This window comes from Manihot esculenta, chromosome 11 (assembly GCF_001659605.2).
Source record: "Manihot esculenta cultivar AM560-2 chromosome 11, M.esculenta_v8, whole genome shotgun sequence".
NCBI lineage: Eukaryota > Viridiplantae > Streptophyta > Magnoliopsida > Malpighiales > Euphorbiaceae > Manihot > Manihot esculenta.
In genome coordinates this window covers 17,862,711-17,878,424 of record NC_035171.2, presented here as the reverse complement: position 1 = coordinate 17,878,424, position 15,714 = coordinate 17,862,711, and the positions used below count along the sequence as shown (strand labels likewise).

At 36.4% G+C, this 15,714-nt stretch overlaps 1 protein-coding gene across 1 annotated transcript; it reads right to left on the bottom strand.

Moving 5' to 3' along the window:
• Positions 1-1,968: 1,968 nt before the first annotated feature.
• LOC110607592 (probable amidase At4g34880) lies at positions 1,969-8,176 on the bottom strand. Its single transcript, XM_021746739.1, has 4 exons — positions 8,169-8,176; positions 7,892-8,074; positions 7,613-7,697; positions 1,969-2,331 (listed from the first exon to the last, which is right to left on the bottom strand). The coding sequence occupies exons 1-4, from the start codon at positions 8,174-8,176 to the stop codon at positions 1,969-1,971; spliced, it is 639 nt and encodes a 212-aa protein (XP_021602431.1).
• Positions 8,177-15,714: the final 7,538 nt, after the last annotated feature.

Sequence of the window (15,714 nt, the reverse complement as noted above, 5' to 3'; positions counted from 1 at the left end):
CTTTTAATTAATTTTTTTTTATTTTCATTATTTCTATATGTTAAAATTACTCAAGGCACAGACTAGGCACGTTCACAGAAGATTTGGACAATTACATGATACTTTTGCAAGAAACTGAAAAAAAATATAGGATAGACCCATGTAATTAAGTCTGCCTTGTGTTTTAATACTTTACACTGTATTTTAATAATTAAAATACTAAAAGAAGAAAAAAGTGTCACAAAAAAACAAAAAAAAAAAAAAATAAGAGGCTAATCTATGTTTGCCCTGTATTTTCATAAATAAATACATTTTTTCAGGTCTACCCTAAAGGCAATGAGATCCATGTTTGCCCTGTATTTTTGGCTTCTATCCATATTTTCATAAATAAATATATTTTTCCAGGTCTACTCTAAAAGCAACGAGAGGAGAGTCTTGATAAGTATAAATATATTAGTTTTTAGAGATCGCGACAGATGTAAGGAGTAAGATTTGAAGATTGTAAGGCGGAATCATGCTTCTAAAGTTTTTATTCCCTTCTTTTGTTGTTTTATTTTTCAAAATTATTCGAAAATTTTTCAATAGAATTTGATCTTAAATAATTTTCTATGGGTAGCTAAAATTCTTTACTAAGGAAGTTGGTGTAACTTGGATGTAATTTCTATTTAATTTATTTATGTTAATTTTCTTTATTTAATTTTATTATTTAATTTTTGAGATTAATACTTTTTAATATTTTTGTGGAGCATAAATGATTACATCTTGAAATTAATATTGAAAGTGGAATGTTTTAAGTTTGAATAGAAAATTGAATATAAAAAAATATTAATTGGGTTGAGGATAAAAATTTATTTTATAGAGTCTTGGAAAATAATCATAGTGTTTGAAAAATTAATTAGAGAATTAGTGGAAGACATGTGATATATTTTAATTAATTAATTTGATTTTATTCGAAAGAGAGTTAATTACTCTAAGATTATTTGCTCTAATTTTAGTAATTAAAATTAAATAATTAATTAGATAAATTAATTGAATGAGATGTTTAATATTAATTGATTTCGTATTTTTTAATTTATGGAAATATTTTTTGTCAATTAATTTAAATTTTATATTTTAAATCATCTTCAAATCTAAATTAGATTTGCATACTCACTATTTTATCACTTGAGATAATACTATACACTTGCGGATATTATCGTGTCAAAATTATAATAAGTAAAGTGTTTTAATGAATAATAATTGAAAAAATAAAAATATTTAGAATTAGTTAAATTTTGATAATTTAAATTGTTGTTAATGTTCTGATATTGATATTATCATGAATTAAAGTGTATTATGTAATGATAAAGGATGGATTAAAATGTTTAATATTTATTGAATTTACTCATTATACTCAAGTATATTATGAAATGATAATTGAAGGACTAAAGTGTTTAATAAGAATGATAATTAGTTGAGATAATTTAAAAAGGAGACAAAAAGGATATTTTAATTCATATAACAATAGCTAATGGATAAAATGATTGATTTTGAACGAATTAAAAATATAAAAATTTAAGCGTTCGATTTTAAAAATATAAAAATTGATATGCTAATTATATTAAAATTCAAGAACTAAAGTATAATTTACCAAAAACAAAGGTTAACATAAAAATAGTTCCGTTACCGATTATATCTATTTGTTTACTGATTAGTGGTGGAACTTGGAAGGATACTAAATTTTAAGAGGAGATGAAAGACTTAAAAATATTCAATAATTTTCTCTATATATTCTTTTTAAGTTGAAAAAAAATATTATAGATTGAAGCCTTTACAGAATTGTAGAATTTCAAGTTTAAACTTTAATCAAAATAGACTGTGTAAGAAATATATATATATATAATTATTATATATATAATTTTTTTTTATTTAAATCGAGCTGAAGAAATTTGGAAACTTTATTCTAAATCCTCGAGTTCTAATGAACTACAGGAGGCTTCCGATTTTAATTTAAAGTGACGTGGCTTGAATGACAGGAGGCTTCCTTTTCTTAGTGGCCTGCTCAAAGCCATAAACAATCTCTATTAGTTTTGGCTCTGTACCCTTTAATCCTCCAAAGCAGATGCCAAAGGGCAACCCCGTAGTGTCATACCCAGCAGGGACAGTGATTCCTGGATATCCTCCAATTGCAAAGACTGTTGAGATACTTGAGCTCCTTTCCATATCATAAGGAGCCACTAGGGCATCTATGTTATGCTCCCTCACCAATTTCTCCAATCCATTTCTTGAAAGTTTGTTCAGATTTTCCACTGCTACCTTCAGCTTTTTGTCTGCTCCTTCCATGGAGTCAGCCTCTTCCAACAGTTCTTGTTGCTGCACAACCATTGAAAGGAGGAAAATTTTTAGATGAACCTATCCATCATGGATCCAAAATATATGAATGTAGGTCCTATGTGATTTTTTATGGAGAGATCCACGTTGGTATATTTTGAATCCATGTGAATCGAGTTGAAGTAAGTTTTCTCCGTAAAAGAAATCAACCACATTGTGTGATCTACTAAGGATTGTGTAATACACAGCTAGACTCCGGTGTCGGAATTCCAACCTTCCGATGGAATCTCCGTTGGAATCCGAAATCTCGGATACCGGAACCTCTAGGAAGGGTAAAATATATTTGTATAAAATGTTTTTCATGGTTTTATTGTTTGGTTTTGAGTTAAAATTAAAAAAAAATGAAATAAAAAATGTTTTTGAGGGACAAGCCCAGGTTCGGCCGCCGAACATGGTGCTGCCGTGGGAGCTCTCCTTTCGGCCCTCGAATGTGGTCTGGCTAGCCACCTATAAAGGGCTTTCAGCCCGAAAATGTAAGGGTTTTCTTCTCCATCCATTTTCGTGTAAAGGTGAGTTCATGCCCTTCCTTTGTGTTCATATTAGTTTTCCTCCAAATCTTTTACATATTCATGAGTTTTTCTCCTATTTTGAAGTTTTAAAGCTTAAATCCAAGATTTTAAAGTTTAGAGACCGTTTCTCCTCAACACCAAGTTTGGGGTTACATCTACCTTCGATCTTCAAGAGATAAGTGTAGATTCTTACTCTTTATTATATTTTAAGTAAGTCTTAAAAAGGGTTAAGGATAAAAATAACGCATGAAATGGCTAGATCTAAGGTTATAGGCTTTGAGTTGGGTTTTTGTTGAATGTATGCTTATGTGATGTTTTTGTTGTTGTTGTTGGGGGCTTAAGTTAGTTTTTATGCCCCCTTATGCATGTTGGAGTGAGTATGCTTGTTGTGGAAAGTTGGGTGTACGGATTTGAGAGTTTTGGGGTTGAAATGTATGAGGCAGAATCGGGTTCTGCCATTCTGGAGAACTCAGGTTCGGCCGCCGAACCTGCATGGGAGGCAGCCTTTTGGCCGCCTAACATGTCCTCGAAAGCATGCACTTCCGGATCTGGAAGGAAGTTTCGGCCGCCGAACCCGCCCCCGAAAGTCCCTGACTTTCGGATCTGTGGAGGACCTTCGGCTGCCGAACCTGCCCCCGAAGGACCCCGACTTTCGGATCTGTAGAAGACCTTAGGCCATCGAACCTGCCGCCAAAAGTTCTCTGTCCAGCCTTCCTTTGCTTGTTTTATATGCATGTTTTGTGATGTTTTAAGGGGTTTTTGGAGAGTTGTTTAGAGTCTTGTTAGGGTATGTTTAGTCCCTCACTTGAGTCCACCTGTGTAGAATCGGACCCGAGAGACCGTATAGGACAGCAGTGAATCAACTGCATCAGTCGTAGTCAAGCGTCAGCCAAATATTTTTCAATTGGCATTAGTGAGGATTTATTTTCAACCTTATAAATTAATGTATAACATTTAACGAAACATAGTAAAAATTTATAAAAAAAGGTAAAAAAAAAAAAATACAATGAGCTGTACGGATATTAAATAAAAATATTATACTTTTTATATTTTATAAAATTATTATAATAATTTTTTTAAATAAGAGATTTCTATCTATACACTATGTACCTGTATCTATCCATCTTACATCTATCATCTATAATGAATATGAGAAATGCCAATAATATTCTTATAGTTTAGTATTATCACAAAAAAATGTAATTCTATAAAAAAATAAATTTGAAAATTATGATAATTATTTTTCTATAATATAAATATAAAAATGAAATGGAAGTGAAGGAATATTAGAATTGCCGATAACATTCTTATAATTTACCATTAAAAAAATATAATTCTATAAAAGAATTAAGTTTAAAAATTATAAATTTTTTATTAAAATTTTTTATTTTCTTTGAAAAAAAAAGTAAACTAAACCGATCTTTATTTTAAGAAAATTGAAAACAAGAAACTATATGTTAAAAAAGCTTATAAGAAATTTGTTGGGATTATTGGGAATAAATGTAAAAAAAATAGAAAAAATAAAATAATTTTCACCTATATGAATCACATTTAAAGAATAAAGCAATAAAATATAATAAAATAAACACATTTTATTTTCTTTACTGTAAAAATGTGAGATCATCCATCTCAATTGGGTTGTCGCAAACAACAAATCGTCCAAATGTACGATCTCTAATGATATCCACACAAAATGTGAATCGAAAAACCTTAGAACAATTTTAAGAGTCAAGAAGGAAACAAGGTTTAGAGTGCTACTCTTACACTATTTCTACGAATTCTGATGGCTCACAAAACGTTGGTTCAGACTCTTATAAGAGAGTCTTCTAATTCCTAGGATTTAGTAGAATAATATTTATTTATTTATATAACTAATTAAATAAATAAATTATAATACTATCAAAAAAATAATTTTATGGTCTAGAACTTTAATAAATAAATCATATAAATTTTAGACAAATTCAATTAAATCCCTATTTAATGGGATTTAGTTGAATTAGATCACAATTATAATCCTTTCAAACTATGATGAGTGTTGAAACCACAAAAAATAATCTATCTAAATCCAACAAATATAAATTGCGTATAGGGTGAATAGGATTGAATCTACAAGAAATTGACACTAAGAATCTCCAATCAATAACTAGAAAAGTAAACAACGGAAATAAAAAAAGGGTTTTGATGAATAGTGAAACCAAAATAAAAATCAAGGCAATTAAAGAAAACAATAATCGAGAGAAAATCAAATCAATGGAAAATAAATTCTAATTGAAGAGTAGAATCTATTTCAGTTGTGAGAATTGATCATTGAAGCAAAAATATCTTTATTCATTCTAATAAACTAGTTCTAGTTATAGGAGATACTCCTCACAACCAATCTCTCCTTAGATGTAAATTAAATAGAAAATATTGGCTTATTAATCCTAGTCAACAAACAACCCAAAAAATGACTATTGGATTTAATTTATCAATCACCTTAAGAATTACAGAGACCCAATTCTAATCAACGAATCAAACCATGTAGTGAGTTTAAGTTAGATCATACAATTTCTTAGTGGATTACACTAATTGTTACTTATTATTGAATAAGTCAAGCAATTACGGAGTTCAAGCATCCAAACTAATAATATATTACTTTAAAAATATGAACAACGGACCCAATTGATCAATTAACAAAGCAAAAATAATAATGATAACTGAAATTGTATAAATATTAGAAGAATAAAGATGAATAATAATGTTGACATCTCATAATCCATGAAAAAACTGAAATTCAACCTATCACCAACTAAAACTAAAGAAATTAGCCATACTTGACGGTAAGAAATCATAAAAGAAAGGAAGGAATTCGGCCAGAAGAGAGAATGTTGTGGGCTGCTGCTGTAAAAAATGTGTTTAAATAGCAAAACCCTAGAGAAATCCTATTAAAATTTCTTTCTAAAAAGGTTTGATTTGAATATTTTCAATGAAATAACTCTCTTGATTTGTTCTTAAGAGGGGTGGAGATTCCCTGATTTTTGGGAGAGGTCACGCTGTGAAATCTGAACTAAAACACGAAAGATCGTGCATTCTTTAATGGGAAGTTCTAATTTTTTTTTTCCGTGTCAAGTGTGCTTCTGCTGTCGTTCGGAGGTTTTTCTAAAGACTTGGGTAGATATTTGAATAAATATGTTCAGCCACTGCACATAATCAACTTCTTTTCTCATTGATTTTGGCTCATCATTTTTATCCTTTGCTTTTCTGCAAAAATAGGACAAAAGGTGCAAGATTAATAGAAAATCACTTAGATTAGTGGTAGAGAAAAAAGGGGATTATATGCTAAATTTGTACTCTATCAAAATTTTCCACACTTGAACCACACTTGCCTTTAAGCATTCAAACAATTTAGATCATAAACTCTACTCTTTCACCTATACTTTTGGATTGAAGCACAACAGCATGTCAGCATGCATATAACTAATACCCACAAGAGTCACATTGCATAAAATAATCTCAACAAAATCTTTGACATAAATAGGAGAGCTCAAGCTATTCACACTCAATCACACAAATAGTCAAGTAGAATTCATGGAGTAGTCACTAGACTTTACCTTAGCCAATTCTATTTTTGTTCAAAACTGGTACTTAAGTCTAAAAACAATGTATCTAAAGCTTTTTGTTTATTATTTATGAGCACTTATCCATCTCTTGCTTAGAATATCACCACTCTTTTGACGTGAAAGAACATATTTGTGATTCCCACCTCTGGTTACTCAATTGGTCATAGTTTCAAGTGGATACTATCAATACTCATGGTCACTTAACCAACGGAATAGATTTATTTTGTGCTCTTTTCTCTCTTTTTTTGGTACCTTGAAAACCTTATTTATTTGACAATAGTTTCAGAAAAAATAAAAATTCATGGTTGTAGCAAATTCTAATTATACTCCACTAGTGCCTTAATCATGCAAGCACACGCATCTTATTCAAGTTTAACTATTTATGTTTCAAGACAATTATCAAAGATTGTTGCAAGCAATGTGAAAATCAAGACAATCACCCACATAAATACTAACATATTGTTTATGATTCAATCCAAATTTCAAAGAATTCAAAAGTGAGTGAAATAATCAAATTGCAATACTTAGCCAAAATTCCTACCAAAATGCATAAAAAGAAAATAAAAGGAAATGCATGAATTTTTTTTTTTTAAAAAAGGAAATTGCAAAATAAGACAAGACATAAAAGGAAAATGCAGCATATATAATTTCCTCCCCTACACTTAACCAACACATTACCCTCAGTGTGTGCAAAAGTAAAAAGTTATACCAAGAGGGTTAGAACAATACTCCCTTAGTCAAGTTGGCATAGGTAAGGCATAAGGCAAATCTCAAGTAACTAATAGAGGGAATAAGATCCCAGCATGATCAAACAAGAAGTGTAGCATGCCTTTTTGTGTTGGCTATAACTCATCCTATTGCTTCCTTGTAGTCATGAGTTAACAAAATTAGTTTCTCTTTTTTCAAATGAAGTGTATCTCCAGCACCTAGACATGAATTTTTTAGATGATTGAGTAATAGTTTTAACTCTAATTCAAGTGCCATCATAACAAATGGTTGCAGTTGTGAGTTAAATTTGAGCAAATATTTGAGTAAGGTTGTTTGGTCTAAAGGCTATGCACGATTTAAAGAACAAGCTGTTTCTTTGATTTCAACATCTGTCTTGGAATTCTAACCCTCCAAACTGCACGTGGCTGGGGTTCTACACAAAACAACATTTAGCTTGTCATCATGACTCAACTCAAAAGTATTTTGATTCAAAGTATCAAGAACATCAATACTATCACCATTAGTTACATCACTAGGAAATTTCAAAGAATCATAAATATTAAATTTAGTCACTTCCCTATCAAATTCTATAGTGATTTTACTATCATGCACATTTATTTTAGTCCTACCCGTGCTAAGAAAAGGTCTACCCAATAAAATATCGGATTTAATATTAACTTTATCCTCTTTCATGTCAATGATGTAAAAATCTGCAGAAAAACTAACCCATCAACTTGGACTAGGTTATCTTCCAAAACACCATCAGGATAAATGATATACCTATTAGCAAGTTGGATGATAACACTTGTTTTCTTAAAGGGACCATCATTCAATGAATTATAAATGGATAAAGGCATGACATTAATTGAAACTCCAAGATCACACATAGCCTTTTTAAATCCAACATTACTAATGGTTCAAGAAATAGCAAACATATCACTATCATTGCATTTAGGAGGTAGTTTTATTTGAATAACTGCAAAAACATTTTCCCCATACTTACCTTTTCATTCTCGGATAGCTTGTTCTTTTTGGTACAAAACTTCTTCAAAAATTTCACATATTTAGTCACTTGCTTAATAACATCAAGTAAAGAAACATTTAGCTCAACTTTGCAAAAAGTCTCTAGAATTTCTTTTTCCTCTTTTTCTTTCTTAGATTTAGCAAGCCTCTTTGGAAAAGTTGGTGGAATAACAAATTCCCTTTACTGATATGTTTTTGAAATAAGTTTTCTCCCTTTTTTTTATTGAATTTCTGCAGATGCATCATGCAGGTCTGTCATTGAGGTTTGCCCAAGTCTTTGCCCGTGTGGAACTGTCTGCTTTTATAGGTGCATTCTACAAATTTACCACTGAGCTTTGTCCGTATGGAACTATTTGTAACTAATTTGCTCACCTGATTCAAAACCTAAGATCAACTCGTGATTAAAAACCCCATCACACAACTTGATAAAGAACAAGGTAAAGACAACATGGCTAGATTTTTGAATGGGCTTAACAAAGAGATTGCCAACATCATCGAATTACACTCTTGATGATATGGTTAGCATGGCGATGAGGATAGAGAAGCAACTGAAAGGGAAGGGTGGTGCCAAAACATTCCAAAACAACACTTGGACTTTAAAATGGTCCAAGAAAGATAAAAAGGGCAAGGAGAAAGTTTATGAAAGCAAAGATAAGAATTTCAATAGTAAGTCACAAAGCACTAATTCCAAAGCTACAATTGAAATACCATCTTCTTCTAGCAAGCATCACAATGTCAAGTGTTTCAAGTGCTTAGGAAAAGGACACATTGCATCTCAATGTCCCAATAGCAAGACTATACTGTTGCTAGATAATGGTGAAATTATCTCTGAGTCAGAATTTGACAGTGACAACATGCCTTCTTTAGAATATTATTCTAATGAAGAAAATATTGAGTATGTTGTGCAAGGAGAGTCACTTGTTGCCAGGCATGTGTTGAACATGCAAGTAAAAGAAGAAGGCTTGGAGCAACGAGAAAATATCTTCCACATGCATTGCCGCATAGGTGGGAAGGTATGTATAATGATTATTGATGGTGGGAATTGTACTACTGTTGTTAGTATGACCTTGATGGAAAAGCTACGTTGAAGTGTGAAAAGCATCCCAAGCCATATCGGCTATAATGGCTAAATGATAGTGGGAAAGTGAAAGTCACAAAGCAAGTTGTTGTCCCTTTCTCCATAGGTCGATATGTTGAGAAGTTAAAGTGCGACATAGTTCCAATACAAGCTGGTCATCTTTTACTTGGGAGACCATGGCAGTTTGATCAAAAAGTGTCATATGATGGGTACCACAATCGGTATTCCTTCCTCTTAAATGGGCAAAACTACACTCTTGCACCCTTAACATCCTATTGAAGTCTACGAAGACCAACTCAAGATGATGAAATTTGAGATGTGAGGAAAAAAGAAAAGAGAGTAAAGAGGTTGTGATAAAAAAGAATAAACAAAAGGGCCTAAAAATGATTACTTGTGTAAAAAAAGAATTGAGCACAAAAGAGAGGACTTTGAGAACTGAAACTAAAGCGAGTTTCTTTGCAAAAGAAAGAGAGTTAAAGAGAGGTTATGTTGGTCATAAATCACTGGTGTTAATTAGGTATAAAGAAGGATTATTTTCTAATGCTGACATTGATCCCAATTTGCTTAGTGTATTTGTTACACTTTTGCATGAGTTCAAAGATGTGTTCCCTAGAGAGATGCCTATAGGATTGCCCCTATTGCGAGGCATTGAGTATCAAATAGACTTTACACTATAAGCTTCAATTGCAAATTGACCAACCTATAGGAGTAATCTCAAGGAAATGAAGGAGCTACAAAGTCAAGTTGAAGAATTACTAGTAAAGAGTCATATTCGTAAAAGTTGAGCCCATGTGTTGTACCTATGCTACTTGTGCCAAAGAAAGATGGAGCTTGGAGGATGTGCATTTCCTCGAGTGAAAAAGGAAATGCACGCAATTTGATATGTTCTTCGGTTATCCCTTGAGGTCTCATGCTTGAGCAAACAATATGGAACTCTTTAAGGTGTTTGCATGGATCTTCATTTTCTTTCCTCTAAACTTGGAAAGCAAGTGAATCAAACCTGATTTCTTGTGCCATAGGTGCTCTTTCTTCGATGATTTCAGCTTATAATTTAGCAATGATAGCAGCTGGTTTAATAGCAGTAGTTACTGCATTTTCTGTCTCTTTAAGTATTGCTGCAACTGCTTCTATAGCAGCTAGTTTAGCTATTGTTCCAGGGGCTGGTTTGGGAATTTTTTCAGCAATAATTTATGGTTCTTGGGTTGTTTCATCAAAAGCTATAGAAGTGGATGCTAATAAGGCTTGTTTCCTTAATTTGGCTTGTTTTCGCAAACTTTTGGCAGTTCAATCAATCTCAAGATCGCAAAGTAAATCTTCTTCACAATCAAACCTAGCTGTAACGCCCCGAAAATCGGACCGTTACCGGCGCTAGGATCCGGGTCGACTTAAGGCCGCCGGGACCCGTAGCAAGCCTGACATGTAACCTGTAAACCTGTTTAATCCCATACATGATCAACAACATGCATCAAAATTAAAACTTTTCCTCATACATACTGTCATCAACTAACTCAACTTGTACATACTCTGATCATATACATAACATAGTCCCTCTGTGGGATCTCATCAAGCCTTAAAGGCAAAACAGCCTGTGTTGAGTTAGTTTACATAAACATCATAACATAAGATCATGTATAGACAAAAGGGATTAACAATACATTATGGTCAAGCACAACTCTATCCTCAATAACCTCATTACATAACATTCTGAATATTTTTACATTTCATCAATTGTCATGTCCACAAACTAACTATTACATACATGAGACATACTTCAAAACTCTGGCTAACCTTCTGATCTACCCTGTACCTGCACATCTGGGGTTAGGGGAGAGGGGTGAGCTACAAAGCCCAGTGAGCAGAATAGTATAAAACAATATATTAAAATTTTATGCTTTCATGGAATGCAACACATCACAACAAATCACATCTCGGATGGTATTGTCACCTATAGTCCTCTACATAGGTCCAACTGTGCCGGGACGTAGAATGGGTCAACCGGTCTTTCCCTTATCATAACATATCATATGGACCAACTGTGCCAGGGACGTAGAATGGGTACAACCTGGACTTTCTCTTACATCGTGCCAGGGACGTAGAATGGGTACAACCTGGACTTCCATACCATAACATGCCATAACATCAATCATATCATATGAGGACTAAAGGATCATCCAATAACCAATCCACATCAACATTAACATCATAAATGCAATGCAACATATTCGTGAATACTAATGCAAGCAACCTATTATATCTCATGACATTCATGATGCATGGATCATGCTCAAAATTCATATAAAACCTAACATAGCTCAACTAACTTAATCATGCATTTCTACCCCATAAAACTTCATAAAACTTATTTAAACATACATGGGGCTTAAGATCGGCTCTTACCTCTTGAAGATCGAGAGGGAGACGACCTAAACTTGGAGATCCAAGAAGATGAGCTCCTGAGTTCCCAAAGCTCCAAAACTTGGTTTAAACGTTCAAAACTTGCAATGTGAGTTTAAAACTCAAGAAAAATGGTGGGGATTTGGAGGAAGAACACTAGGTTTGCAAAGGGAAAGTCGGAAACTTGCTGTGGCCGAAAATGGGAGAAAGCTCGCCCATTTCGGCTAAGTGCCCCTTATATAGTGGCTGGCCAGGCCACGTTCGGGGGCCGAATGTGCCTCCGCATCCATGCAAATGTTCGGCGGCCGAACTTGACTTTCGGCGGCCGAACCTGAACTTCCCTAACTCATGCTTTCGGGGGCCTAACGTGCCTCCAAAACGCATGCATGTTCGGCGGCCGAACATGACTTTCGGCGGCCGAACCTGGGTTTTCCTCCAATGCTATTTTTTTATGCAAAAACTCATTTTCTTTTATACTTAAAACATTAAAATACATGAAAACATTTTATAAAACATGTTCTTACCCTTCTAGAGATTTCCGACGTTCGAGATCCCACCGGATGGTAGGGATTCCGATACCGGAGTCTAGCCGGGTATTACATTCTCCCCCCCTTAAGAACATTCGTCCCCGAATGTTCCTCAACTAGCACATGCATAGCAAACAACACAACATATATAAGCACATAAACACATAGGGATCTAACCTTAAAAGAGATGAGGGTATTGCTGGAGCATGGACTCCCGTGTCTCCCAAGTGCATTCTTCCAAGTTGTGGTGGTTCCATAGGACTTTCACCATCGGGATTTCCTTGTTTCTTAACCTTCTGATCTGGGTGTCTATGATCCGTACTGGCTGTTCAACATAGGTGAGATCCTCTTGGACCTCCACATCAGGCTCACTAAGAACCTTGCTCAGATCTGACACAAACTTCCTCAACATTGAAACATGGAAAACCGGATGGATTCTCGCCATTGAAGCAGGTAAATCCAGCTTGTACGACACATTCCCAATCTTTTGCAAGATTTCAAAGGGTCCGATGTATCGTGGGGCTAGTTTACCTTTCTTCCCGAAGCGAACCACTCCCTTCATTGGAGACACCTTGAGCAATACCAGATCCCCCTCCTGAAACTCTAACTGTCTTCTGCGGAAGTCTGCATAGCTCTTCTGTCTGCTTGCAGCAGTCTTGATCCTTTCTCTAATTATGGGTACCACCCTGCTGGTAATCTCTACTAGCTCAGGCCCTGCCAAGGCCTTTTCTCCAACTTCCTCCCAGCAAACAGGTGACCTGCACTTCCTCCCATATAAAGCTTCATATGGAGCCATCCCGATGCTAGCATGATGGCTGTTGTTGTAGGCAAACTCCACCAAAGGTAGATGCTGCCTCCAAGAACCGCCAAAGTCCAGCACACACATTCTGAGCATATCCTCGATAGTCTGGATGGTCCTTTCTGACTGTCCGTCGGTCTGGGGGTGGAAGGCAGTACTGAAATCCAACCTAGTACCCATGGCATTCTGCAGACTCCGCCAAAATCTGGAGGTGAACTGGGGCCCTCTATCTGACACTATCGAAACAGGAACCCCATGCAACCTGACGATCTCATCCACATATACCTGCGCCAACTTGTCCACAGAGTAGCCACTCCTGACAGGGATGAAGTGAGCAGATTTGGTGAGTCTGTCCACAATCACCCATATGGAGTCCAATCTGTTGGACGTCGCCGGTAACCCCACTACGAAGTCCATAGCTATATTCTCCCATTTCCACTCTGGAATAGGTAGCGGGTTAAGCATTCCAGCCGGCTTCTGATGTTCCAGCTTCACCCTCTGACACACTTCGCAGGCGGACACAAACTGTGCCACTTCTTTCTTCATCGCTGGCCACCAATAAACTTTCTTCAAATCTTGATACATCTTGGTGGCTCCGGGGTGAATGCTGTATCTCGCATTATGAGCTTCTCTCATAATGTCTCCTTTTAGCCCAATGTCATCTGGTACACATAGTCTGCTCCCATAGCGGAGGATCCCCTTACTGTCGAATCTATACTCGCTATCATTGCCTGACTGAACAGTCCTGGCAATCTTTACTAACTCCGGGTCCTCATGCTGTTTCTGAGCCACCTGCTCTAGAAACACGGGTGCCACTCTCATCTGGGCCACCAAGGCACCTGTACCAGATAACTCCATCTGTAGACCTTCCTTAATAAGCTTATAGAACTCCTTCACCACTGGCCTCCTCTCTGCCGATATGTGGGATAAACTACCGAGTGATTTCCGGCTTAAGGCGTCTGCCACAACATTCGCCTTACCCGGATGGTACTGAATCTTGCAATCATAGTCACTCAGCAGCTCCACCCATCTCCTCTGTCTCAAATTCAAATCCCTCTGACTCAAGATGTACTGCAGGCTCTTATGATCTATAAAGATCTCACATTTCACCCCATAGAGGTAATGCCTCCACATCTTGAGTGCAAAGATTACTGCTGCCATCTCAAGGTCGTGTGTGGGGTAATTCAACTCATGCTTCTTCAGCTGCCTAGAAGCATAAGCAATCACCTTCTCATTCTGCATCAGTACACAACCCAGTCCCACACGGGACGCATCACAAAAGACTGTAAAGTCCTCTCCACTAGATGGCAGAGCTAACACTGGTGCTGAAGTCAACTTCTTCTTAAGCTCTTCGAAACTCTCCTCGCACTGGTCGGTCCACAGAAACTTCTGACTCTTCCTGGTTAGTCTGGTTAGAGGAGCTGCTATTTTTGAGAAGTCCTGAACAAACCTCCTGTAGTAACCTGCCAAACCCAAGAAACTTCTAATCTCTGTCACTGATGTGGGTCTAGGCCAGTTAGCCACAGTTTCTGTCTTCTTGGGGTCCACCTCAATCCCATTCTCTGACACTACATGCCCCAAGAACGAAATGCTCCTCAGCCAGAACTCACATTTAGAGAACTTGGCATACAGGCCATGTTCCCTCAAAGTCTGCAAGACCAACCGCAGATGATGGGCATGCTCCTCTGCATTCCTGGAATACACTAAGATATCATCTATGAAGACAATAACAAAGTGATCCAGGTATTGACTAAATACTCTGTTCATGAGATCCATGAATGCTACAGGGGCGTTGGTTAACCCGAACGGCATTACAAGGAACTCAAAATGCCCATATCTGGTCCTGAAGGCTGTCTTCGGCACATCCTCATCCCTTATCCTTAGCTGATGGTACCCCGATCTTAGATCTATTTTGGAGAAACAACCTGCTCCGGCTAGCTGGTCGAATAGATCATCGATCCTTGGCAATGGGTACCTATTCTTGGTAGTGACTTTGTTCAACTGCCTGTAGTCGATACAAAGTCTAAGGGATCCATCCTTCTTTCTCACGAATAGAACCGGTGCACCCCAAGGTGAAGTGCTCTGTCGGATGAAACCCTTTTCTACCAGCTCCTGCAATTGCTCTTTTAACTCCTTTAACTCTGCTGGGGCCATCCTGTAGGGAGGGATAGAGATCGGTCTAGCTCCAGGTACCAACTCTATCTCGAACTCTATCTCCCTAGCAGGTGGTAAACCTGGAAGTTCATCAGGAAAGACATCCTGAAACTCTCTAACAACTGGCACCGAGGCTGGCTCCCTGACCTGACTGTCTAGCTCTCTCACATGAGCTAAGTACCCCTGACATCCCTTCCTAAGCAACCTACGAGCCTGAAGAGCTGATATCAGACCTCTAGGTGTACCCCTCTTGTCTCCTCTGAAGACAACCTCTGACCCGTCCTGATCTCTGAACTTGACTACCTTGTCCCTGCAGTCCAAGGTAGCACCATGGGTAGATAGCCAATCCATCCCTAGAATGACGTCAAAGTCTGTCAAATCTAGAACCACAAGGTCGGCGGAGAGGCATCTTCCCTCAACAAAAACTGGACTGTACTGGCAGACTGACACTGCCACTGACGGGTCACACTTGGGTCCACTGACCCATAGGGGACACTCTAACCCAGAGACTATCAGACCTAACCTCTCAACGGCTCTCGGAGCAATAAATGAATGAGATGCACCCGGGTCCATT